The sequence below is a fragment of the Varanus komodoensis genome, unplaced genomic scaffold, assembly GCF_004798865.1.
Source record: "Varanus komodoensis strain SLA01 unplaced genomic scaffold, ASM479886v1 scaffold10, whole genome shotgun sequence".
Lineage (NCBI taxonomy): Eukaryota > Metazoa > Chordata > Lepidosauria > Squamata > Varanidae > Varanus > Varanus komodoensis.
The window spans coordinates 328,856-356,439 of record NW_025335269.1 but is presented as its reverse complement, the minus strand read 5'-3'; the positions used below and the strand labels follow the sequence as shown (position 1 = coordinate 356,439).

Genomic DNA, 27,584 nt, shown 5'->3' with positions numbered 1-27,584 from the left:
GAATCCCACCTAAATAAATGGTTGGGGGGGATGTTGTTGTTGTTGTTAGTCATGGTTAATAGGGAGTTCTTGCTGATTGGGCCTAAACTGTGGGGCCTTTTAGGAAAAACTACTCAAACTCTCTGGAGGTACAGTAGGTAAACTGGTGATAAGGGCTAGCAGATTGTTTTTGAAGAAGGAATTAAGGCTGGGTTTTTGTTTTTGTTTTGGTATTTTGTTTTCTGGCAGAGAATTGCAAGAACAGGGAAGACTCTGTGCTGGCTTCCAGAAAGAAGAATTAGGAATTGTTGAACGTATTGCCAGTATGTGGTTAAGGGATGGTAGTTTGGACCAAGAAAGGTGAAAAATGCATCTGAGGGGCTGAAGAGGATGCAGGGAAAATGGATTCAGGAAATCCAGCCCATCAGATATTGCCCATGGTTTGGGTTGGGACTTTGTAGGAGATGTTGCAAGTGAAAGTAGAGGCAAGTGAGCAGATGGATTGTGGCAAAGAAAGAAAAGGGAAAGGGGAATCCTGCTTATCCTGAAGGGATTCCCAGAGAAAGAATTTTTTTAAAAAAGGGAAGGAAAACTGAAGCAAAGATGCAGAAGGAAAGGGTTTTCTTTTATGTGTTGAGGAGGTTTTTTGGTAAAAATATTGGAAATTGGATGGTTGTGTTTAGCAAGCAGCCTGAACAGTGGCAGGCTGGAGTTCAACAAGTGAAGATTGCACATGGAGGCAGCGAAAAGGGGGGTGGGGTTGCAGTCCCTGTGGACTTAGGCCTTGCATTTTCCCTCTCACATGAGGACTGCTCTTGGAAGTCCACCTTGTCAGGAAGGTGGTAAATATGTTCTTGGTTTTTTCTGGGCTGATTTGGTTTCTCTGCATGCAATTATTTGGTATGTGGGGCATAGAGTAAAAGGCAAAAGGAAAATTGTGCTGGAGGTTGTGTAGGCCATGTGAAGATGCGAGTATGTGAGGTGATGTATTTTGCAAGAATTCCTTGCTTTAAGGGAGAGCATTGTGCTTGGTGTGTGAGTGGGCTTTTTAAGAGTTTTGGATACATGGTGGTTGAGTGCTTTGGTAGAAAATGGAAAACACGTGTAAAGAATGAAACTGCTAAAGTTTTTCACGGAAGCACAAAATGGAGGAGTTGGGAGAGGCCACGAAGGCTATAAGATATATAAAAAAATATCCAATAGAATCCAAGCAGTGACGATATGGGAGGCAAAGTAACAAGCAGAGAAGTTTAATTCATTCTTGCAAGAATGGCCCCCACCTCACAGGTAGCACGCTGTTCACACACACAACATTCACTTTTATCCCTTTCCCTGGCTCACAGGCCCTACCTCTTTTCTCCCATTGCCTGGGCTACACAGAGGGCACAATATTTTCCATCTGCCTACAACATACTACCCCTTGATATGACTCCCACTTGCACATACAACGCAGGTTTGTTAGCCACGCGAAGGCTTCGGCGAATGGGGCGGCAGAGAAGTCTCCTAAATAAAAAAATAAATGTTCATGCTAATGAGCCTATTACTTATGAGATGTGTGTCAGTTACTATTCATAAACCTATTAAGCTTGCGCACTATGCCTAAAAGTTTAAGTCAAAGTGGCCTTGAGAATTTTCTTGGACGCCACCTTACTTTTTTAAATCAAAATGGGGAGGATGTGATAATGAGAACAGGCCTTTCTTCAGACTCTTTACTACCCATTATAAAGTAATCCATAGAAACAGAGCGAGTCAGAAGGGGCCTCACGGACCATCTAGTCTGACCTCCGGCACCAGCCGGCTCCACTCACGACATGCCCACCATGTGCATGTCCAGCCTATCCTTGAACACCTGCACCGATGGGGCCTCAACGACCTCTCGTGGAAGCCCATTCCACACCCTCGGGGTCCTGACTGTCAGGAAGTGCTTCCTGGAATCCAAACGGAATCTTGGCTCCCTGAGCTTTGCTCCATTGGAGCGTGTCCTGCCTTCCTCTGCAGGGGAGAGCAGGTCTCTACCCATCTCCATGTGACATCCCCTCACATACCTGTATGTCGCCAACATATCCCCTCTGAGTCTCCTCTTCTCCAGGCTGAAGAGACCCAGTTCCCTCAAACTGGCCACCAACCTTGTGGCCCTACGCTGCACTGACTCTAACCTGGCTATATCCTTTCTGTAATGAAGGACCCAAAACTGAGCACAAAACTCCAGTTGCGGGTGCACCAGTCATATAGAGTGGTAGTAATACCTCTCTTGATCTAGAAGCCACACTTCTGGCTATGCAACCAAGGGTGGCGTCCGCCCTCTTGACCACTGCATCACACTGCTGCCTCACGATTAGCCTGCAGTCAACCAGTACGCTAAGGTCCCTTTCACAAGTGCTGCTCTCCAGCCACTTGTCACCTAACCTGTACTTATGACAGCTATTCCTATGCCCCAAGTGCAAGACCTTGCACTTATCCACATTGAATGCAATCCTGTTGTCTCCTGCCCACATCCACGGTCTGTCCGGATCCTTTTGGATCTGGAGTACCTGCTCCTCAGTTGTGGCCACTGCTCCAGTTTTAGTATCGTCTGCGAATTTGATCAGCAGACTGTTCACCCCTTCTTCCGTGTCGTTAATGAAAAGATTAAACAGGATCGGCCCCAGGACAGAGCCCTGGGAGACCCCGCTTGTCACTGGCCGCCATCCCGATGATTCCCCACTAATGGTTACCTTCTGCTTTCAGTCAGTCAACCATGCCCTAATCCACCGGAGAGTGCTTCGGTGTATCCCAAAACTCCTCAGTTTCTCCACCAGGATATCATGGGGCACTTTGTCAAAGGCCTTGCTAAAATCCAGGTGTACCACATCCACTGCATCCCCTCCATCTAGCCATCTCAAAACCTTGTCATAGAATTCCACAAGGTTTGTCTGGCAGGATCTGTTTTTGCGGAAGCTGTGTTGTGTGACTGCCAGCCTCCCTTCCCTATCTAGCATCACTAGATTTCTCTATTATGAGCCTTTCCATTGTTTTTCCTACAATGGACGTAAGGCTAACCTGTCTATAATTCTCCATGTCCTTTCTACTACCCTTTTTGAAAATTGGGACCACTGATGCCACCCTCTAGTCCTCTGGAACTTCACCCGTTCTCCATGAGGCCTCAAACATGGAGGCCAGCGGGCGTGAGAGAACCCCTGCCAACTCCCTAAGTACTCTTGGGTGTAACCCGTCAGGGCCTGGTGCCTTTGTAATGTCCAATGCCCTGAGGAGCCCCTCGACTTCAAGGGGGGGGTGACTCTAATCTGTGCCCCTAAGTCCCCAGCCTCATCTAATCTCCTATGCGGATATTTCCCGTCCTGCTTTGGGGAGAACACAGAGGCAAAATAGTCATTTAGCATCTGTACCTGTTCCCTCATATCAGTCACTGGATCTCCTTCCTCCTTATTTAGTGGTCCCACCACTTGTCTCCCCTTCCTCTTCCTATTTACATGCTGAAAGAAACCCTTTTTGTTGCTCTTGATGTTCTTGGCAAGTCTCAGCTCGTAATCAGCCTTAGCCTTGCAAGAATCCTTCTGTAACGGGCCTCCTCCTCCTGGTATACCCTTTTGTCTATTTCCCCCAGTACCCTTTTTCTACGGAGGTTCCTCTTTCGTCTAATCCCTCTAACCACCTCCTTTCGCATCCATGGCGGCACTCTCCTCCGCCTCCCCACCTTACTGACTAGAGGTATCATCAAGGCTTGTGGCTCCAAAACCTCCCTTTTGAGTGCTATCCACCCCTCCTCAACTCGCTTACCTTCCAGTAACCTATCCCAGGAGACTTTCCCCAGTGTGGCCTTCAGTTGGCCAAAGTTGGCCCTCTTGAAGTCCCAGCTTCTAGTGCTCGACCTGCTGCCTGTCCACAGCCCCCTGATCTCAAAGCAAAGGATGGAGTGATCACTCGCATCCAGAGCTCCCCTAATCTTTTCTTTTCTTTCATAACTTTTCTTTTATAACTTCTTTTATATCGTTTATATTTTTTATTTATTTTATATTATTAATTTTAATTTTATATTGTTATTTTTATATTGTATGGTATGGTATGGTATGGTATTGTATTGTAAGCCGCCCCGAGGCTTCGGCAAGGGGCGGCATAGAAATGTAATAATAATAATAATCTGTACTTCATCTATCAGCTCCTCTCTATTGGTCAAGACCAAGTCAAGGATGTTTCCCCCCCTCGTCGCCTCTCAGACCCTCTGTGTGAAAAACCCTCCCTCTATTGCTTCTAGGCAGCAACGTGACCTGGCTGTCACCGCCGTGTGAGTCTCCCAAGCAATATCCAGGGGATTGAAATCTCCCATAATTACTGTGTCTCTCCTCTGAGATAGCCTTAAAATCTGGCCTGTCAGGACATCATCCAGGGTCTCAAGGTGCCCTAGAGGGTGGTAACATACCCCCACTGTCAGGTCCCTTTCCCTGTCAAAACCCCAAAGTTTCACCCAGACTGCCTCTACTGAATCCCCATCTGTGCTGCATTCTATCCCACTGCATCCTATCCCTTTCCTGACGAATAAAGCCACGCTCCCACCTCTTTTTCCTTTCCTATCCTTTCTAAAAAGGTGATACCCTTATATGTTCACATTCCAGACTTTCCTTTCATTCCACCAAGTTTCTCTGATTCCCACCAGGTCATACCCTCCTATTCCCAGGAAAGCTTCAAGCTCTTCCTGCTTATTACCCATGCTCCTAGCATTGGTGTACATACACCTCAACTCCTTCCCAGTGCTTCCTTTCCTTGGAGTTCCCAGCCTCCTCCTTCCTCCCATCCTCCCTGATACCTGGCCACTCTGTAGGAGTCCTGTCAGTGCCTGCAGTACCTCTAACACCCTGCTTCCAGAGCCCTGATCCTCTCCCCAAACTTGTCCAGTGCAGACACGTTTCTGGGGGGCCTGAACCCACCCACCCCCTGGCTCAGTTTAAAGTCTTCTGGACGAAGCTCGCTAGAGCATCTCCAAAGGACATTTTCCCCACCCTCATGAGGTGTAACCCATCCCTTGCCAGAAGGCCATTGGCAAGAAAACAATTGCCATGGTCGAGGAACCTGAAGTGTTCCTTCTGGCACCACACCCTAAGCCAGTTGTTCACCTCGGAGATCCTTCTGTCCCTTCCTGGCCCAAATCCCGGGACCGGTAAGATTGACGAGAAGGCCACTTGGGCCTTTAGCTCCCTGAGTTTCTTCCCCAAGGCCTCGAAGTCCCTTCTGATCCCGACCACACCCTGCCTGGCCACATGTTTTGTGCCCACATGGATCACCAGGAGCGGCTGGTGACCCCTGGAGCGAACAAGACGCTCCACTCTGTCCTTCACATGCCAGATGCATGCGCCCAGCAGGCAGCAAACCTCCCTCGTCTCCAGGTTGGGGCGGCACACCGCCGCCTCAGTGCCCCTCATCAGGGAGTCCCCAACAACAATCACCCGCTGCCGTGTCTTCCTGGTGGTGGTGGGCGACCATGCCCTGGCCCTCATCTCTCCTGCAGTGGCCCCCTTGCCGCTTGTCGTCCCAGGCTGGGGGTCCCGCTGGTCCCCCGAGGCCTCATCAGCCCCAGCCTCCCCAAGTGGAGAGAACCTGTTTCCCAGCTCCAGACTGGTGCCAGGAGGAGGAGGAGGCCGTGCTGGCCTCCTCCTCCCGTGGATGACATACCTCCATGTCTCTGCAGCTGCTTCTCCCGCGGCCTCTCCCTCAACCCTCTGTCCAGAGGGGGGCTGCTCCGGGGGGGCCTGGAGAGCTCTCTCAGCCCTCAGGCACCTCACCTCCTCCTCTAGCAGGGTCACCAGCTTGCACCGAGGGCAAGTGTAACCCTGCCTCTCCTGGGGGAGAAGGGCGAACATGTCGCAGCTGTCACAGTGGACAGGAACACCCATGACTCCCGCCAGGGCCATCTCCTGGTCTGCCATTGGGATCCCTTCCGAGACCTTACCTTGGTCCCCTGCCTTGTCTGTTCTGCAGTTCCTCTCACTCGCCCAGTTCTCTCAGACAAAAACCCATTTGCACACACACACAAGGATAAAATAAACTTAAATATAAACTGGAGGAAAAACAAAGCAAAGCACAGCACAGCACAAGAAACAAAAACAAAAAACAAAGAAAGAAGGAAAGGAAAGGAAAACAAAGCAAAAAACCCCAAAACCTCTGTGTCCCAGGGAAGGGAGTCCCCGGACATCCCGGGCCACAGCTAAGGGACGCAGACAAGGGACGACGCCTTATCAGTCCCTCAAGCCGGTGGCCCTGCCTCCCTTCCTCTCTGCTGCTCCTGCCCTGCTCCTCTGCCCAGCTCCTCCCTTGCCTTCGTCAGTCCCCTGGCCACTCAGCACTCTCTCCCAGCCTGTGCCTCTGCTGCTCTGCCAAGAGGCCAGAGCCAAAAGGGCTTGCAGTGGCTGAGCACAGCCTTATCAGTCCCTCAGGCCGGTGGCCCCACCTGTCCGCTTCCTCCTGGCCCCTCTAGCCTCTCTGGCCCCGCCCCCTTCCTCTCTGCTGCTCCTGTCCATCTGCTCCCCTGCCCAGCTCCTCCCTTGCCTTCGCCACTCCCCTGGCCACTCAGCACTCTCTCCCAGCACTCTCTCTGTGCCTCTGCTGCTCCGCTTGCTCTGCCAAGAGGCCAGAGCCAAAAGCTAAAATCCATTGCCTGCTCTCCTCCACTGAAGGTGACAGCTTTACCACTCTCCCCCAATTTTACCTCTTCTGGCATTTTTCAGGACTTTGAAGTAAGAAACATTATTACACTTTGAACAACCATTTATATGTTTTGATTCTCAGGCTTTTTGGCCTTAAGAGACTTCAATTAACCCTGTATTTCACTCTTTCTTTGGACTTGTCTTAACACTTAGTAACAGTAACATTTCATTTCTCACAAGGCCATCGAGTTCACACCCCTGCTATTGGAGGGTGCCATGGTTCACACTTTTTATTTGGGTAAAGAAAAGAAGGAAAAAGCAAATAAAAGAAGAGGGTGTTGGTTTACCTCATTTGCTGAGAGCACTCCATTATTTAAGGGACAGCAACTGCAGCTTTTTCTGGATTTGGTCTGGCCAACTGAATTCAGGGAAACGTGTGCTGGAAACTATGGACTTCTTGACTCTGTGGGCTTGGCCATCCCCACAGAGCCAAGAAAGGGGAATGCTCTGGCAGGAAGGTACCACCATTTTGTGAGTGCTGCAGAGGGAACACACACATCAGAGCCTCTGAGCATGTGCAGAGTTCAAAGTGGTTTGGGAAGTTGGGGCAGTGCTGCTTCCAGCCGCAAGTTGGGGGCAGGCTTGCACTGGTTCTCTGAATGGGTCCTGGGGTATATTTAAAACTCTAAAAGGAAATCTTGGGGTGTTTAAATCTTAAGGTGGGGGGACAATAAGGTAATGCAACTGAGGTGAGACATTGGAGGATCTTTGAGTGTTCAAAGCTTATATTGCCTCAGGAAAAATTCTGCATGGGAAAGGGATTGGGCTAAAACAAAAGATCCTTGAGCATGCTCAATGGGAGGCTGGGGGGAATTTTTTTAAGGGAGGGAAACCTTCTAGAAGCAGTATTGTGGGCATGCATGAATTATTTGTGTTGGCTACCAGGAGTTTTGTGTGGAAGGGGGAGGGGAATGTGTTCTGAATTCTGGGTATACCATCTTGTAGTCATGCCACAACACAAAGAGGGTAATGGAAGGAAGGAGGGTAATGGGTGGAACTGGGGCTGTTTGGCTGGGTGTATGTGTGCAGGCGTGGGTGCACAGTGGGAGGGGTTCTTTTCAAAAACCCCAAGGAGACTACTTTTCCCTGTGGGTTCAACAAGAGGGTTGTTTCCTTTTCCTTTTTGCAATGTTTTGATTAGGCCCCAAATTTTACAAAGAAGGGTATCTGTGGAGGGTGTTTCATATAAAAAAAGGAATATTGATGGTGCTAAGGAGATTTTTCCTTGCAGTAGCCTAATGTTTGTGGGGGGGGGGGGTAAGCCCATTTGCTAGCCCCAGGAAATGACAAGATTTTTTTTTTTTTCTTGATGTGAGCATAAGCAGTCATGCTCATCAAGATGCACAAGCATTGATTGTTTGATTGTGAAGGGTGCTAGTTCAAGTTGCATGTATTCGTAATGGATTTAGGACATTTTTGTATTTATGGATGTGGGGGAGTACCATCTCTGTAAATAAATTGTGTGATACCATGTTCTCACTGGGCAAACACCATCAGAAAGCACATTTTGCTTTAACCAAGGCAAGCAATGTGTTTGTGAAGCGCACAAGTTCAACAAGGGGTTTCTCTTGTGTGAGCTTTTGGCATGGGTTGGATTTGGTTTCAATGTCTCAAACATTTTTCTTGAGACTGTGCTGTATAGACTTATGGGGGGCCCAAGCTTGAAAAGGGACAAAGATTTCTCAACTTTCTCTCCAAGCTAACATGGTTAACCAGTGTCTGTGAAGAAATGTAATGGGTTTTTTCTAATCCACCTGTTTTTTGAGCTGTACTTTCCAGACACCAGATGAACTGGAACTGCAGTGACTGTGATTTCTGTGTTCTGCCTTGCTCTTTGCATCATCCACGAGGAAGCAAAGGACTAACCAGGCAAACCATGAGAGGCAAGTCCTACAGCCAAGTGTACAGCTGAGTCCAGAAATTGGGTGAAACCTAGACAACGAAATCTCGAAGAATTGCCTCAAAGGGCAATTCTCAATGAACGGAACATTGGGGCATTGCCTCATCTCACACTGCTCCCACCTTGCAAAGCAGGCTAACCCAAGTCTGTTGATCAAAAGTGATGATGGCCTTAGACAGGGTATTCATCATCGTGGGGGTCTCAGCCCCAGTGAGGATGATATCTTTAGGTTAATGGGTCAAAAAGGAGGGGCCTAGGGAGCAAAGGAACCAGGCCTCAGAGTAGATTGGGTGACAGCGCTGCAAAAGTGCAGGGGAGCAGGTTAAAGGTGAGAGCTGGCTGGCACTGAGTTCCTTGCAGCCAAAGGAGGGGGCAAAGAGATCAAGGGATTTGACTAAGATGATCCCCATCTGAGCTGCATGAATAGAAGCTGCTTCCTGAGAAAGAAGGAGTATCAGGAGTTATCTGAACTGGCTGATTTGTTTAGTTGATGACAAAAGGGGGAACTGTTGGAGAAATCAGATAAAATCCTGGCAGAGAGGGGGTTGCTTATATGCACCCTCTGCTAAGGTCAGATCTCTGTTGGTATTGGCTGTTGGTTCAAGAGGATGGGAACTGGTGGCTTGTATAGGGACTGCTGGGGCCATTGTTTTGCTGATCAGGTAGGGCAGATAAAGCTGCCAGATAGACAGCATTGCAATCACCCTCATTTGCATGCCAAAACACATAGTGATCCCTGTGCCTCAGTGGCAATTTTACAACTTGGTTACAGTGGAAGCAGGGATAAAGCAAGGGCAGGTGGCTAATCCAGAGTGGAGAGCCGTGCAGCAAGACATCAGGGATGCCCACTGATGCTTGTTGGCAAAGGGAAATAAGGGGGAATTCATTTTGGACATCAAAGGCCCCATCAGATAATTAAGGGGTGCTTTGGATATGAGGGAGTAGGAAATTGGGGGATGAACCGGGAGATGAGGACTGCTCCAGGCAGTCAAAAGTGACTTGGATAGTGAACCTCTTTTCAAAGGTTAGAAGATCTATGGTAAAGGGGAGTGTTTTGAAGAATGAAACTAGATGTATAAAATGGGGATGCACCAGGGACTGTTACAAGTGGACCATAAAGATGAATGAGTGTGTGCTCAGGGCTCCAGTTTGGGGAGAATGGAGTTCTTTACTGGTTAACATGACTGGATGGAAGTGTGATATATCTGAGATCACAAGGGGGGCCCAATGGATACTGGAAAGCAGTCATGCTACACTGAGTTGGAACCTGTATGTAAGGATGGGTATGTAACCCTTCCTGAATATTTTTTTCTTGAAAATGGGCATAGGGGAGATTCTCCAGTTATCATAAGGGATGTACACGAGTAGCAATAGGAATAATATAATTGGGAGATGTACCCTACCAGGGTCATGCTAGAGACATACAGGTAACTCAAGAATGCTGTGTGGGAACAAAAGGAGGGATGATAGGGATTGGAATGGCCTCTTTTACAGTATCTACTCATGTGTATTTAGCACATTTTCAGGAGCAAACTGCCTGTGCAATAGTGGCTCTTAGAAATGCTACAATGCAAGCACTAGGGAAACTGGCTGGAGAGATGAAACAAATGGAGGTATATGCACAACAAAAAAATAGGGTTGCTCTGAATTATGTTTTAGTAGCAAAGGAGGGGCCTATGGGGTGATTGGACACCTGCAAGTTGGATTCAAACACAACAGGTATCAATGAAGATTTAAGAGCAATCCAACAGGAAATAACAGGGATCAAAATAAAGCAGGAGTCAGGAATAGAATGGCTGACATCATGGCTTCCCAACATGTGGTTGGAACACCTGTTTTCATATTAGGGATAATATCCATAAGCATAATCTGCTGCATTAGCCTACAATGTATACTGGTCTGCACCCCATGTAATAAGGGGATGCATTTGGGGAAAAATGTGCAGTTGAGGAGGAAATGGTTAGGATGATGGTACCAAAGTTTAAGAATTAGGAATTGTTTCAAATCAGGGTGAGGGAAAGAAAAGAGAGGAATTGATAGGAGTGAAAGGATGATTTGAAACAAGGGAGTAGAAAGATTTAAGAGGTAAAAAAGAAAATTACTTAGCCCAAAGGAGGGAGGGGCTAAGATCAGATAGCACAAGGTGTGAGAAAACAGGCAGTAGGCAGGATGGCCAAATACTGACTCAATCACTTCCTGATTGTTTATTGACAAGCTTGGCAGAACAAAATGAGCCTATTGTAGCTCACGGGGGGGGGGGGGGGGGGGGTCTGAATTGGGAAGAAGGGCCGGTATTGGAGCAGCGTGGAGTAGGCGGGTGGGAAAGATTGTAAACTCCTGGTACCCCAGCCAATGAGGGGAAAGGAGGAAGGAGAAGTGGCCGGGAGCAGGGCATAAAATAGGATGCGAACATGTGCTCAGGTGAGCTGGAAAATGGGAAGGAAACCATTTGTTGCAATAAAGTTTTAAAAAGAACTCTCTGCATGCTTGGAATATTTTTCTCTTCCGAAGGAAAGGAAAGAGTGATTTTAACATTGCTAATAAAAAATGTAAAAAGAGCTTTTACCACTAGGTGGTTTAATTGAAAGCATCTCAGTTTCCATTTTGAACATTTCTGTATGTGTTTAGGTTTTTTTTAAAACAATAATTGTGTGATATACATGATATTGTCCCTTAAGGGAGCAGTTGCAGGTTGTTACAGCTGGTATAAATTGGGAAATATATAAAAATATATTTTTGTTCTTTTCTTGGACTTGTGGCATAGTTAAAATCATTTTTTAACATTTTTATTATATGTAGCACTGTAAGAAGCAGAGAATTAAATATATTGTTTAGGAAGTAATTCTCTATAAATAGCGACTTTGAAAGAAAGTTCTTATCACATAACTGTTCTGGGAACACTAATGCTGACTAATTGTTGAAGCTGGAATTTGATACAGGAATCTTCCTGAGGAATTTGAAGGGTAATTCATATGCCTGAATTTAATAGAGAGTTATAATTGAAGCAGACTTTCTATGAATGATTCTTATGACAGTTGCAAACCTTACCCTCGCTTTTATTGTTGTTGCTTCTTAATCTGAAACTGTGCAAATGGTTTGTCTTTTTTAAAGGCTATGAATATTTGCATTGGTTTGAGCAGCAGACACATTCTTTAGAGAAGGTTAATAATTGCCAAAATCCTGTCTAAAGCATTGGGAAATTGGGACAAAAACCACATTAGAATCAGAACTGAGTATTCCAAGCAATAGAGGATCAAAGACAGAGAAAAACAGATGCTGCCTAGCAGCAAAGTGGGATCTCAGCTAAGGTCCTTGAGCAGCTCTTAGGATATTCACAGTGTCAACACATGCATTTCTTCCATTAAAATACATTTAGTAGGATCTTTAAAAAAGGAACCTGGATGTTTGGTTCCATTTTAATGTCTTTTTTGACTCAAAAGCCTTTAGCAACCTGCTATTTCAGATAGCTGAATAGCAGGACTTCCTATAATTAATACTGTTTAGCTGTTTGATAATGATTCCCCTGTGAGGGGCAGGTTAAGCCCACATTGACATTTGTGCGCAAAAATAAAACACTCCTGAAAACTTGTAAAATATTAGCTCAGTGAAATGGTGGATCTATCATGGCAAGCATCCTCCTTTTCTCAGTGTATTATTTCTGTAAACCCCTGATCTGTTTTGCTGAAGCTTAAGCATAATGCCACCTAAAGGAGAGATCTAAACACAAAGAAATCTGCTTGTCCAAGCAACTGAAAAGTGAAGGAGTTCTCATTCTGAGATTGCAATGCTGCATCATTTGGAAAGTTGTGCTTGGATGCTCCCCTCTGCCTTAAACTCATCAAATGTAGAAAAAGCAGTTCAGTGGAAGGACTAACCTAGAAATCTGTGTAGATGATAGATATGGGGGAGGAAGGGTTACCCTTCTGCTGCTAGGGTGCTTCTGACACGGGAAGAAGCATTTGCTCATGTGACCGTCCTGCTTTCTGAAGTGGCATGTGCTGAGCTGTGTTCCAATAGCAAACTTGTTGAGTAGCCTGGAAGCAGAGCCCTAATACGGAATTTGACACAAAGATTTGCAATGTCATGATTGTTCTTCTCATATGTAGCTATTTCATAGTTCCATATGCAACATTTTAAATCTACCATGTGCAGAGATGGAAAATTTCCAGTGATTTTGAGGACTGAGGTGGGACGGGGTTGGAATAGCCAGGGCAAAATTAAAATATACCCATGCATACTTTCAGTTTATAGACATGAATATAGACATTCTTTAATGCTGAACAATGCCTTTCATGAAGATCTTCATACTGTATATGTTACATGAGAAAACTTCACCTTAAAAGGATTTCATTTATACCAAAAGAGAAACTATTTTATGAGAGGGTTCCCCTAGCCCAAATGTTCCTTTTTTTTGGTTGAAAAAATTGGAAGAAAAGGCCTTAGAATTTTCCTGGAGGGGAGGAGTTGTTTAGCCATGTACAGTGGTACCTTGACTCACAAAATTACTCCGTTCCAGGACTCTGGTCTTGACCCAAATTGGTCATGAGCCAAGTCAAATTTCCCCATAAGGGTGAATGTAAATAAGGTTAATCCATTCTGCAACTATTTTTTTACTCACAAAAATTTGAAGCAAAGTGACAAAGAACAACAAGGATCATGGCCATCTCCCTCTCCGCCAGTGATCATGTGGGGAGTGGGGGGAGATGGGCGTGATTGCAGGTGTGTGGGGGGGAAGGCAGGTATGGGCACGCTTGGGCAGGGAACATGGACGCAATCATGGCCTTCCCCCCCCAGAACAAACATGGCCATTCCCCCCCCCCCAGCACAGTCACGATCGCGCCTGTGCAGGGAAGGCTGGCACGATCATACTCATCACCCGATGAGCGCAGAGTTCGCAACCTGCGGCGAAATTTTTGTGAAATGTCTGTTCACGACCCGATTTGGTCATTAACTGAGGCGTTCTTGAGCTGAGGTACCACTGTAACTATCTCCTTACATTGTCTTTACTGACCACAGGACTGGACTGTATGGGTGCATGCATGCAGTTATTCCAGGAGTTGCTGGGCAAATGTTTCCATGTCTTCCATGAATAGAGGTCCATGTCCAGTGTTTGTGGTTCTGGTGTTGTGTTTATATACTTCACTTTCCTGCTACTTTCATATTCACACTAGGCATGAATCCATTCTCTGTTACCTTGCATTAGTTTTTGAGGTATCATGGTTAATTTCAATAATGTTATTACAATGAGAGTACATTTTCCCTTTTCATTATGGCTGAAACTGCTGACAAGCATTGCACACACAACTGGAATAAGTGCACACACTTCTCCGCTTCCATTGCCTCCTCACAATGCCGTCCGGCGGAGCTCTTTCGAGTGGTGCAAGGCCTGGTTCACCCAGGGCCAAAGGAAGAGCTGACTCCACCCTCAAAGGCCCGCTGTGACGACTTTGCCGAGCATTTTAGGGAGAAAATCGCTCAGATTCGTCACGAGCTGGATTCCACTATTGATTCAGAGGTTTTAAGGGAGACACCAACGCTGCCGTCTGGTCCAGAATTATTGGATGAATTTCAGTTATTGCGGCCCGATGATGTGGACAAGGTGCTTGGACGAGTACGTCCTACCACTTGCCTTCTGGACCCTTGCCCGTCTTGGTTAATAAAGGATTCCAAGCACGGGATTGGAACCTGGATCTTGGAAGTGGTTAACGCTTCTCTGAGGGAGGGTCGGGTGCCTGCCCCTTTAAAGGAGGCGGTAGTCCGACCGGTCCTGAAGAAGGCGTCACTGGATCCAGGGATGGCCGCTAACTATAGACCAGTGGCCAACATCCCGTTTCTGGGCAAGGTGTTAGAGCGAGTGGTGGCGGGACAACTCCAAGCACTCTTGGATGAAACTGATTATCTGGACCCATTTCAGTCCGGCTTCAGACCCGGGTACGGTACTGAATCTGCCTTGGTCGCCCTGTACGATGACCTGTGCAGGGAGAAGGACAGGGGGAGTGCGTCCCTGTTGGTTCTCCTGGACCTCTCAGCGGCTTTCGATACCATCGACCATGGTATCCTTCTGGATAGGCTGGCGGGATTGGGGGTCGGAGGCACCGCTTTGCGGTGGTTCCGCTCCTATCTCAACGACCGATTCCAGAAGGTGGTGTTGGGGGACTATGGCTCTGCGCCATGGCAGCTTTGCCATGGGGTACCGCAGGGTTCCATTTTGTCCCCTTTACTGTTCAATATCTACATGAAACCGCTGGGAGAGGTCATCAGGAGGTGTGGGCTGCGGACCCATCAGTATGCTGATGATACCCAGCTCTACCTCTCGTTTTCCACCAATCCAGGTGAGGCAGTGGCTGTACTGAACCGGTGCCTGGCCGAGGTAATGGGCTGGATGAGGGCCAATAAACTGAAGCTCAATCCAGACAAGACGGAGGTCCTGTTGGTTGGCGGTTCGGGCTTCAGAGAAGGTGACCTGAACCTTGTCCTGAATGGGGTTGCACTCCCTCCTAGGGACAAGGTCCGCAGCTTGGGAGTGCTCCTCGACCCGGAGCTTTCACTTGAAGCTCAGGTGACAACAGCGGCGAGGAGCGCTTTCCTCCAGCTTCGGCTGATTCATCAGCTGCGCCCCTACCTGGAGTACGACTGCCTTGCAACAGTGACTCATGCGCTGGTGACTTCCCGTCTTGACTTCTGTAACGCGCTCTACGTGGGGCTACCCTTGAAGACGGTCCGGATACTTCAATTGGTTCAGAATAGAGCTGCCAGGCTGCTGACGGGGACTGGACGTTATGTTCACATGACGCCAGTTCTCCGTCAGCTTCACTGGCTCCCCATTGAAGTCCGGGCCCAATTCAAGGTGTTGGTAATGACCTATAAAGCCCTAAACGGCTTGGGTCCTGGTTACCTGAAGGAGCGCTTACATCCATATTTGCCCAGTCGCCCCCTGAGATCGGCGGGAGAGGCCCTTCTCCGGGAGCCCTCCGTGAGAGAAATTAGGAGGGTGGTTACTCGGAGAAGGGCTTTCTCAGCGGTGGCGCCTAAGTTATGGAATGCGCTCCCCAGAGAGGTCCGCCTGGCGCCGTCGTTATTTGTTTTTCGGCGCCAGGCTAAGACCTTTTTATTTAAGCAACATTTTAAATGCTAAATACAATTGAATTTTATCTGGCCAGGGCGGCTTATTTTATAATGTGAGTTTTAATTAAGATTATTTTATATGGATTTTAACTTGTTTTATCTATGTTGTAAGCCGCCCCGAGGCTTCGGTGAATGGGGCGGCATAAAAATGTTTTAATAAATAAATAAATAAATAAATAAATAAATAAATAAGGAGGTGAGACACAGATCTGAAATAAACCAGTGCCAGAATTGACTTAATTCTTTGAATTAGAACTGCACTGCAGTTCACACAACTGTGCAGGAGTTCCTTAAGGGGTCTCCTGCAGAAACTGTACAATACAGTAATGAAACATTTGAAGGAACTTCTGGAAGCCATATAACATAACCCCAGGAGTCATGTCCAGCCTGCAGGCTTCTAGTTCACCACCTCTGTTTTTATTATATCAGCTCACTGAGAGCAAGGCCTGCCTTAAGTGTGTAATTCAGTGGTGTGCAACATTCAGAATTAAAGCAAGGGATATGCTGAGGTTTATACCCATTTATTGCATTTAGATTTAAAGATTATGTAGGTGATCTATATCCCTTTTTTGACTTCTGCACATTAACTTTTTGCTTTCCCCCCGCAGGAGGTTGGTAGCATCATTGGAAAGGTCAGTGACCCACTTTCTCAAGGCTAAATTTGTTTCAGAATGGTTCATTCAGCATTTTTCTATAAATTTACCACTTGGTGTAAGCTAATCCATGCTTTCTCTTTCTTTAACAGAAAGGGGAAACTGTTAAGAAGATGAGGGAGGAGGTAAGATGTAAATATTGAACTCTTTTAACTTAAAATCCTCTCTGTTTCAGAAAATATATGGCTGGAAATGGGAGTATGGAGTGAAGTATAAATGTGCATGTATGAATCAGCACTGCCACCAAGTGGCTTTGAAAACAGTATTTGCAGTTCACTCTAAAAATCACTATTTTCCATTAAATAACTGTCTGATGCCACTACAATGCAAGGTATTGTGTTGGGCTTACACAGGAGTAGACCTAAATTCATATCCTCTGGTGAAACATAAGTCTCACTGGGTCATGTTAATTTTGCCCAACCTAATTTGCAAGATTGTGAGGGTAAACTGGGATGATTCCATGTGCATAACCCTGTTGCAGAAATGGTCAGACACAAATTTGATAGGTGAATTTTGGAGAATTTAATAAGTCAGATAGTATTATCTCTATGAATGAGGGCCTGAGGAAAAAGGCCCAGGACGTCTTTCTATTGTGATCAGCAACATTTTTTCAAAATATTGCATCAGTTTAGGGCACAATCCTAGGGTCCCCCAATGTTATCTTGGGGGGCATGGGGTTATTTGGAGCCCCAGTTCTGAGGCCATGTGATCTTGGACCTGGGACTCCAAAGACTATTCCCCCATCCTACTTTGTCCTCCTTTCCTCACAGCCAATGCAGAAACAACTGTGCCAGCTGCCTTTCTAGGATGTAAATGCACCATAAAGTGGAGAAAAAGGGGTATGCTGGACGTGGGGAGGGAAACAAGCTGGGACTGATGGCTTATGCCATTCCCTATTGGCAGCTCACCTCCCCCCGCACCCCATGCTCCTTCTATACAGCTGGAATTACCTGTCTGGATTAATTGCAAGGCAGTACAGCAGTGGAGATCACGGTTTCTAGGTCTTGCTTCATGCACTAGATGGACTTAAGCCCTGAGGCTTGGAGGCTTACTAGCACTTGTAGCAGAGGACATTGAATTCTGTCTTTTAACCACTTGGGTGAACTGCCAGGCACTCTAAGGGAGTGTCACCAAGACCCTGCTTTTCAGCAGAATTTTCCACAGGTCATTTTGACATATTAACTGCCCAGAGGGTGGTGCAGAAATCAATAATAATCATGACAATGATGTGCCTACTTCCAAACAATGGATGTTATGATTTTATACTCTCTGTGAGTCTATTGTGGCTCCAATTAGTGTCTTATCAGATATGGTATTTCCTCATCATCAGATCCTTCTGAACTAAGATGCCAAGGCCATCAGCAAAATTCAGAGCACCCTTCACAAAGCTGGATATTTCCAATCCTGTCAACCACCTTAGTCCATCATGCTTCTCTGTTATCCACTGAATTCAGTGGTGCTTAGGAGCCTAACAGGAGCCTACCGACAAGTTTCAGCTTAACACCACTCTTGTATATTCATGTTTAATTAAAGGAATTTGCTTCCAAGTAAGCATAATTTGAGGGATGAAGGTGGCGCAGTGGTTTAAATTGCTGTGCTGCTGGGCTGGTTGATCGAAAGGTCGCCGGTTCAAATCTGCACAATGGGGTGAGTTCCTGTTGCTCCGTCCCAGCTCCTGCCAACCTTGCAGTTCGAAAGCATGCAAATGCAAGTAGATAGAAAGGTACCACTTCGGTGGGAAGGTAACAGCATTCCGTGCACTTCAGTGTTTAGTCATGTTGGCCACATGACCATAGAAACTGTCTGCAGAACGCTGGCTCCCTTGGCTAGGAAACAGAGATGAGCACTGCCCCCTAGAGTCAGATATGACTGGACTTAACGTCAAGGGGAAAGCTTTATGTTAAGCATAATACCTTTAAGCATAATTTAGGGTTGCAACAAAATGCTACAAAAGCCATAAAGCAAAATCTTAATGTTAAAACATCAGTTTTTATTCCTTCCTGCAGTCAAAGGGATCTATGCTACTTATTAACAGTCTATTTGATACGTCTAATACAAGTTGAATAATACATCAGACTTGATAGTTCTACAGATGCATCAAATTAGCTCAGCTTCCCTATTTTGTAGTTATTAGTCTGGAAACACATTATACTAGCTTATTAATTATTTATACCTATTATACATGTAGGCCATAAATGCAGGACATAATAGTATAAAGTTAATTTGTATATAAACTCCAAACCTTGTGTATGCATTTCATTGTGCATGTGGAGGATTTGAGTGGCCTCTTCTAAAGAACAGGTGCCTTTCCGGATCAGCATCTACTTCAATACAAGTGCCTGCAGCTGGAAAGGGAAATCTACAGACTAGAAAGCCTATTTGCACACCATGGGGCTACTTGAATCATTCAGTTCAGTTCCACAGAGGGTAGCCCTGGTTGTTCTCTTTTTCATTCTGTCAGAAAACTAGCACCACTGTGCGTTGTGTTTGTAGCAATACCAGCTTTAAAAAGAAATGGGGAGGGGGAGAATTGTCCTTGTTCATTCTGAATCTGACCCTTCTCCTATTTAGCCTTTGCTTCTGTTAATTGTAGTCATGGTGGCTTCATGAATGTGTTGAAAATAAGGAATAACATGCTAGATAACAATTAACCATCTTCAGCTGAGATAATAACAAGTAGATACTTTGCAGAAAGGAAGTAAATGCACTTTTTGGAAAAAACTGTTAATTTTCACAGAGTGGTGCTCGAATCAACATTTCCGAAGGCTCCTGTCCAGAAAGAATTGTGACAATAACAGGCCCAACTGATGCAATTTTCAAGGCGTTTTCTATGATTGCACTAAAATTTGAAGAAGTAAGTAAATGTAAATTCCCCTTTCCTCAAGCAGCACTATAAATACTGTGTTGTTTTCCATGTGTGTTCTTGTTGTTTCCCTGCCCTTAAGTAAATGTTAAAGTGAAGTTTTTTTTTTTTAAATAAATGCTCACAGCAAGAACACAGAAGAGAAGAATAGACTGCTTGTATCCTGTTTAATAATTTTATTTCCTCTGTGCATTCCTTGGGAAAAATTGGTTCCCTCTAGTAATGTCTGTTAATGGTAGGGAGAGAAATAAAACTTTTATACTTCAGGTCCCTTTTTGAATTTGAACTCAAAATAATAATTCTGTAACTTCTAATCTGAATCACATACGACTCAGGAATTGAGCCAATTTTCTGCCCAGACATTGCCATGTATTTTCATGAAATTGCCACTGACTATTCCATTTCAAAGCATATATATAACACTTTGCACAGCACTTTCATGTTTTCAAAGCACTTCACATGCTTTAGCTAATTATAAGCTTTACAACTGCCCTGCAGGTGTATCAGTGTTGTTATTCTCCATCTTGAGATGGGGAAGCCTGAGGTTGAGAGAGAGATGCTTGCCTAGGGCCACCTAGTGAATTCATGGCAAAGGAAAAGGCAGATTAGAGCTGGCTACTTCGTGTCTCTTAGCTTTTATGCATATCAATTCTTTCTGCAGTTTGGTGGTAAATGTGAAGCTTCTGCCTTAGGATAAACAGATGAAGAGAAAGAAAAATAATTCTGATTCTGAAATTCCTCAGGGTGTTTATGTATCCCTGACTGGTACTCACAGAAAACATGAATGATGTGGTTACCAGAAAGGACTGGTGGAGGCAGTGGGCAAACTTGATCAGACCAGGGCAAAAGTTTCTGCTGGATTCCAAAACTTTGAGCGAACTTGGGGATTCCTGGCTGAACAAAATGTTATTTATTTATCTTTTAGAAGTTTGGTAGGAAGCAAAAACTAATTTTGATATGGTCAGTATTTTATGGTGGCTTTTTACTTACTGAATTTTCTATTTTAAGGCAGTATGTTTTGAGTATACCCAATGCATGTACAGCTTTACCACTATCCCTACATGTGCACTTGCTAAAAATCACCTTGTGGGACCGCCAAACTGTCACAGTTGCTTATGTATTCCACTGCTGTATGTGGAAACTGCATGGATGGATAGGAAGGATTATTTTGCCATTACTGCCATCCACTGCAACCGTCCGCTTTGGTTTTCTCTACTCTCTAGCTCGCAACTGAGCCCACCTTGTTATTCTGGGCATTTCCCCCTGCAGAGCAGGCACTGAGTAGTTCCATCCTACAAGCTAAATTGTTTAATTTCAACCATCTGTAGCAGCTTGCTTTCAAAATTGGGCAGCAAACTACCATTAAAAGAATTCATAGCAGAAACAAGCCATGTTCTTAAATGACCTTTTCATTCCTCCCTCACTGGGTTATGAGTTCATATTTGTGTACAGTACATGGCTGATCGAGACCACAACTAACTGATATCATCATACCTGTGTACCTCTTTGACTCATCCTTACGGATGAGTAAGTATGGACCCTATTAGTATGGACTTAGTATGGACCCTACTAAACATTTAGTATGGACCCTAGTATGGATTTAGTATGGACCCTACTAAACATTTTGAAGTTTCAGTAGCCTCTCACAGCCTTTTCCCCTGTTGATTCATGCCCAGCTTCACATGCTGTGCAGCAAAGCTGTAAACCTATTGGCATCAGCAGGCACATGAAGAAGATGGACTATTTGGTACACTGAAATATTTAAAGGTGTTAGAAGCATCCTTGGGTGAGCAAGCATCCTTACTTCTGGTCCCATGACTTTGCTGCTTTAATATTTTTAATTTTACATTCCACCTTTCAGTCAAATTATTTTTGAGGATCCTTTACAAACAGGGAAATGGCCAAAGAAATCTGAAACTCAAACAAAGCACATGTCGATTCCAGAAGCCCTGAGTCCTCTGGGACAAGATTATGCTTCCCTATGGTTCTGATGATCTAGAGCAGGGGTCCTCAAACTTTTTAAACAGTGGGCCAGTTCACTGTCTCTCAGACTGTTGTGGGGCCAGACTATAGTTTGAAAAAATATGAATTCCTATGCACACTGCACATTAAAAAATAATTAAAATTTAAAAAATTAATTAAAAATTAAAAGCTTGCTCCACTCCCTCAGGCAGAAGCCCAAGATGAGGTGGGGAAGAGCATGTCCATATTCAAGGGACATAGCTACAACACAACCAAGGCACTAAATATAGTATTTTGCATAATACAGCTGATGACTGCAACTGGCATTTACAAAGAATGAAGCAAAAATACTAAGGATAAATAGTGTTAATGCCACTCTTAGTATTTGAAGCAAGTCAGCCCAGAACTATTCCCACAATACACAATGGCTGTATTTGGATGCAGAGCTAATGACTACCATATTTTAAGTGCAACCTTGCCAAAAACTGGTACTGTCCAGATGAGTTGGACTACAACTTCCATTGGCCATGCTGGTTGGGCATGATGGAAATTATAGTCCTTGCTGCCACCCTGGTTCCAAGGGAGCAGGAGTGGGAGAGGGGAGCTGGAGAGGTGAGTGCAGGGTAGCTCCCCCGGCCAGAAGAGGACCGTGAGGAGGGAGGTAAGGGCTTCTTTCTGAGGTGAGGGGAAGTGAGGGACAGGGCCGTGGTTGGCCAAGTGGGGCGCCTCCTGCCTCTCCCTGTCGCAGGTAGAAGCATGGCAGTGGCTTGGCGGTAGCGGCTTGCCCAGTGAAGGCCACAGCAGAGGCGTGGGAGCCACGGCCCCACTCAGTCTGTCTGCCTCTGGGTTTGGTGAAGCAGCCGTGGCTTGGCTCACATACTTTCAAATGGATTTAAAAAGTTATATTTTTCTTACCTTCAATCCTTTTTTAGTGTCTTTGTCTCTCTCTCTCCCCCCCCCCTTCTGCCCTCCTCTCTTCTAACCCTAACTCTGTTCCCACTCTGTATATGCATGCAATGGCGGAGGAAGAGCTGGCGCATGCGCAGTTGGGCTGTTACACTTTGGTGTGTGCGCCAGCTCTCTGATCAGTTTCAGAGAGCGCTTGCGCCAGCTCAGAGCTTTTGGACTCACTCAGACATTGTTCTCTGAGGCAGGCCAGATAAATATGCATGGCGGGCCATATCTGGCCCATGGACCATAATTTGAGGACCCATGATCCAGAGCAACTAGCAGTTGAAGCAGGGTGCAGAATCTTTAAATCTTCTTTAAAGTCTCAGAAGGAACCTGAAAGACATGATTTCAAAGTCATTGGTTCTTTTTTTAAAAATTCTTGGACTAGAGATCAGAAGACTAGAGCTCATCATGCCCTTTCCCTACACATAGCTCAGACATCCTCATTGACCCTTTGAGCTTGAAGTACCGTGAGGATTCTTTCCTTAATTCTTGATAACATTTCTTTTACAGGATATCAATGCTTCTATGACAAACAGTACGGTGACAAGTAAGCCACCTGTAACACTGCGACTGGTGGTCCCTGCAAGTCAGTGTGGATCCCTTATAGGCAAAGGAGGGTCCAAAATCAAAGAAATCAGAGAGGTATGCCAGCAGTCTCAAGGTCTTGTTTTTTTTCTTTAGCACAACAGTTTTCAATGTTTCTACCTCTAGAGAAGCCTTTCCATGTTTCTTTGTTGAAAAATGCTACACATCTGTCATGGAATACCTGCACTTTACAGAAATTTCTGGCCTATATTCAGTTGTTGTACACTGCCTAGAGAGATTCAGCTATTGGGCAGTAAAGATCTAAAATGAAGAGTAATATAGGATGCACACTCAGTTCATTGGCTAGACCACTGGGCATCACTATTCCACCCCATGAACACAGCTTGTGCCTAAAAGACAGCTGTCTTTTAGGGAAGTTTCCATACCATCCATACCATCTTGATAATGGTATACCTCAGGAAACCTTCTGGAAGTTCCTGGGACACAGTCTTAAAAGTGTTTGAAAATCATCCAGTGAAGGGATGGCAGGGTTCTTAGCAGACAGGTGCAGAAGGCAGCAGTGATAGAAGAATCCTTGGTAGCTTGTGGAGTTGGTGGCATGCGTGCCCCTCTCCATCACTCCCTTTTTCTGCACTGGAAGATGTCAGGGGATTTAAGGGCTGCCAGACAGGACTTGGCCATGATTTGGTTCCTTGTCTTTTTGTATGCTAAGATAATTAGTCTGAATAGGTGGTAGGAAATGCCACTGGCTCACTGCCCATTTAAGTTAGTCACAACAGATTGAACACCAACCATTATTTAGATAGTATTCTTGGTTGCAGCAGACCAGTATGAAATGTTCCAGAATGAAATGTAGCCCCAAATCTCATTCAAAATATGTAATGAAACTCTGATATCATTGAGGACTAGTGTCCATTTCCAAAGCTAAAATTGTCCAGGCACCAGCAGTTATTTTTAATTACAACCTCAATGGGTTGTAAAAATATTACAAATTACTCTTCTAACTAACTATGAAAACTGAAGCAGTAGTAAACCGTGCAAAAGAAAAGATTAAAGACTCGCAGCAGATCATATAGCATCTGCAGAAATGGTATATTATAATGTTACTGGATATGACAGAGTAATTTTTGTTTCCTGGTCCTAAATCAGTGGCATTTGACTAATATTAAGCATCAATATGGTGTGATGAGAGCTGCCAGACGGGTTTTGCTATTGGTCAATAAAAGCCACTGCCCCATAGCTTAATTTATCTCACAAAATAACTATGAAGATACAGCAGGATAACCCTAGAACTGGATGGAAGAGGTGGATACAGATATAATAAGTAAATAACTAGGCCACATTTTAAAATAAAATAAGCTCTGTTGCTGTTTAACCCAAAGCTTGGGCCTTCATCACTAAGGGATGCCAGTGAAAAGGAAAAGAAGACAATGGGCATCCTAGAAAATTTCATGGCTCCAGGCAAAACAGTTGTATCCAAAGTTGCCATTTTGCAAATTCAGATAGCACTACTGAAGCTCCACCAAACCTTTTCTTTGTTCAAAAATTTACTCAACCCATTGTGCAATGGGTTTCACAATCATTTGCACAACTGCTCGTGCAGTTACCCAAGGATTGTACTCTTAGGCATAGTAAGAATGTAGTTTTGACTAGCACAGTGTCATTTGTGCTGGTGCAATGACACTGTTGGATCCTGTCCTATGAAACAGTGCGAGAGAACCCACTCAATACTGTGACCTGGCAGACCACCCCTCCCCCACATAATTTCCAAGCAGGAACAAGTTCATCCATGTTGCAAGACTCAGTGGTTTCTCAGTTTCACTTGTTTCAAAGAAATCAATTAAGGGCAGGATCCTGTGCAAGTTTAGACAAAAGAAAAAGGCTTGCAGGGATTTAAGCTTAATTAGCTGCAACTTTTTCAGTGCACTCAACATCTGATTTGTAAAGGTAGCAGAGGATGTGAGATTGTGTGTTTTGATGAAAGTAACTGAATAGCTTGGACATGTGGTGAAATGTGTATTTCTTGTAACAGCTCTGTATATCTTTCAGTCCACAGGGGCTCAAGTACAAGTTGCGGGGGATATGTTACCAAACTCTACAGAACGTGCTGTAACTATCTCGGGTACTCCTGATGCCATTATTCAGTGTGTAAAGCAAATATGCGTGGTCATGCTAGAGGTAGGATACAGTCATAGACAAATGTTATCATGATGTTCTGGTTACAGGCTCACTTGCAGAGCTCATGGTTGGGAATGGTCCAGATCTTGAAGCAATGGTCCTGAGCCACTCAGTGAGAGATCTGTGAGTGTGGTGTGGTACATAAATCCTTTTGACTCCTCCCACAGTTGACATGCTTAATATTTTGTTTGTATTCTTATGTTATTGTTAACTGTAAAATGTTGTAGTATGAGTAACTTGACATGTCAGGCAATTGACCTACATTGTCATCATCATTCTGACAAATGCAAGAAAATCAGACAAGTAGGGAGCTATAGCAGGTAGACAGATACACAAAGACATATATCCTGACCATAAGAACCTGCCAGAACTTAAATGCGCAACCGCTATGATGACATATTTGCCCTGTTCTTCAGCAGTGATGATGGGGCACAGCTCAGGGCAGCTAACTGCAGAGCCAGTGGTTCCAAAGCAGACCCAGTGGAGGAGAGTGGGCTAGGAACCCCTGATGAGATGGGGCAAGCTGGAGAGAGAGCTGTGAGTGGAGCAAAGAAGAGAGAGAATTTAAAAACAGTGTTTTTAAAAAGAGTGAATTGTTTAAGGGAGCCACAGTGGAGCTGGGAGGCAAGAAAAGTGCAGTGACAGTGGGTCCCATGGGCCTTTGTGCCCAAAAGTCCACGGAACTTACCCTCGGCCCTAGGTGAGTCCAGGAAAAGCCAGGGCTTGGAATTAGAGATCCAAAGAGGCATATGCCTCCCCATTCCTCTGTTGTTCAGACCACCTTATTCTAGGGTGATCTTCTTGTGGCCCTACAGTTGTGGGTCTACAACTGCCATCATTTGTTATGCTGGCTAGGGCTGATGGGAATTATAACCCCAAACATCTGGTGGGCTACAAGTTGCCTACTCATGGCCTGAGCTGATGCTAGATCACAGGGACATTTCTCACTTGCATATAATTATTGCATATACATGCTATATTCCATGTCTTGCTACATATACAAATCAGGCATTTAAAAATCAATCCTTCAGTCATGTTTTGAGTCTTTCATAACATTTTTCTAGTTCTCAGTTCCATAATGATAAGTTGCAAGTAACCAACTTTGAGGTATGTTAAATGTTTGCTTTCTCTTATGGCTTTATGTTTTTATCCTCAGTCTCCACCTAAAGGTGCCACCATTCCTTACCGCCCCAAACCTGCCTCTGCACCCATAATTTTTGCAGGTGGCCAGGTAAGAGCAGACACCATTTTGGCTTCAGCTGGAAACCACACCGTCCTGGCCCAGCCTCAGACAGCACCTGTTAGTTTTCAACTTGTACTTCTTTTCTGTCTGGTATAGTATTGATTGTATTTCTAGTAATAAAGAAGGGCTGTGCAAAATGTGCCAAAGCCACCTGCGCCATCCCCGCTCCACTCCCAGACCTTTCCACCACTGAATGCCCCACTGTGCACCTGCTTCTGCAAGCTCCCTCCTGGAAGAACAGGCGGGCAGCCAGACTGTTGGGGGTGTGGAAGGTGGAGACTAGCCAAGGTGGAGCACCAGGCCACCTGGCCGCTCAGTATGTGAAGGGGCCTTTGCAGTGTATTATCAGCTCCCACTTGGGATGTTGAGTGCTTTCTGCTGTGAGAGGCAGTGCCAGGTGCAGAACTCTGCACCTGTGCCAAATGTGTCCATGCTCTGGACATGGCAATCTTGCTGGGGTAGCCAGCTCAAGGGAGCACCTCCTCTGTTGTGCAATGAGGTGATATCAGAAGTTTCTCTCAGCATAAAACCATGAATGCCCACATTTGAAAGTCTTGCTATATTTAGTACATGGTCAAAAGGCAGCCGTTATTTTGGCAGTGCAGGCCTGTAGATGGTTTCCTTTACTTGGTTGGCCTTTCAGAGAATCCAGTCTTACCAAGACTAGAGCAGGATGTTTTTTGAGGTAATGCATCAAACAAAATGAAATTAGGTTTCATTCATATTATATTCCACATAATTAACTTTTCTCCCTGTCACCACCCTCACAACTACCATGTCCTGCTTTTTCCACTTCTTCCGATATGTTTATTGCTTTTTCACTTTTTAAACTCACATAAAGCAAAGCCTCAGCATGTTGTTGTTAGTCGCAAAGTCATGTCTGACCCATTGCGACCCCATGGACAACATTCCTCCAGGCCTTCCTGTCCTTCACCATCCCCTGGAGTCCACTCAAGCTCACACCAACTGCTTCAGTGACTCCATCTAGCCACCTCATTCTCTGCCGTCCCCTTCTTCTTTTGCCATCTAGTCTTCTCAGCATTAGACTCTTCTCCAGTGAGTCCTTCCTTCTGATTAGGTGGCCAAAGTATTTGAGTTTCATCCTCGGTATCTGGCCTTCTAAAGAGCAGTCAGGGTTGATCTCCTCTAGGACTGACTGGTTTGATCTTCTTGCAGGAGTCTCTTCCAGCACCACAATTCAAAGGCCTCAATTCTTCAGCGCTCAGCCTTCCTTATGATCCAACTTTCACAGCCATACATTGCAACTGGGAAAACCATAGCCTTGACTATATGCACTTTTGTTGGCAGGGTGATGTCTCTGCTTTTTAGTATGATGTCCAGATTTGCCATAGCTTTCCTCCCAAAGAGCAAGCGTCTTTTAATTTCTTGGCTGCAGTCCCCATCTGTGGTGATCTTGGAGCCCAGGAAAATAAAATCTGTCACTACCTCCATTTCTTCCCCATCTATTTGCCAGGAAGTGAGAGGA

The 27,584-nt window shown here is 45.2% G+C and overlaps 1 protein-coding gene across 1 annotated transcript in view; it reads left to right on the top strand.

Annotated features, from left to right (window-relative positions):
* Nucleotides 1-27,584, top strand: part of LOC123034698 (poly(rC)-binding protein 3-like) — a 497,132-nt gene that overhangs the window by 452,834 nt on the left and 16,714 nt on the right. The window contains exons 5-10 of the mRNA XM_044452282.1: nucleotides 16,308-16,331; nucleotides 16,445-16,477; nucleotides 19,090-19,206; nucleotides 22,642-22,773; nucleotides 24,727-24,855; nucleotides 26,012-26,155. Of these exons, the coding sequence (XP_044308217.1) occupies nucleotides 16,308-16,331; nucleotides 16,445-16,477; nucleotides 19,090-19,206; nucleotides 22,642-22,773; nucleotides 24,727-24,855; nucleotides 26,012-26,155 (579 nt within the window). The remainder of the gene's footprint in view (nucleotides 1-16,307; nucleotides 16,332-16,444; nucleotides 16,478-19,089; nucleotides 19,207-22,641; nucleotides 22,774-24,726; nucleotides 24,856-26,011; nucleotides 26,156-27,584) is intronic.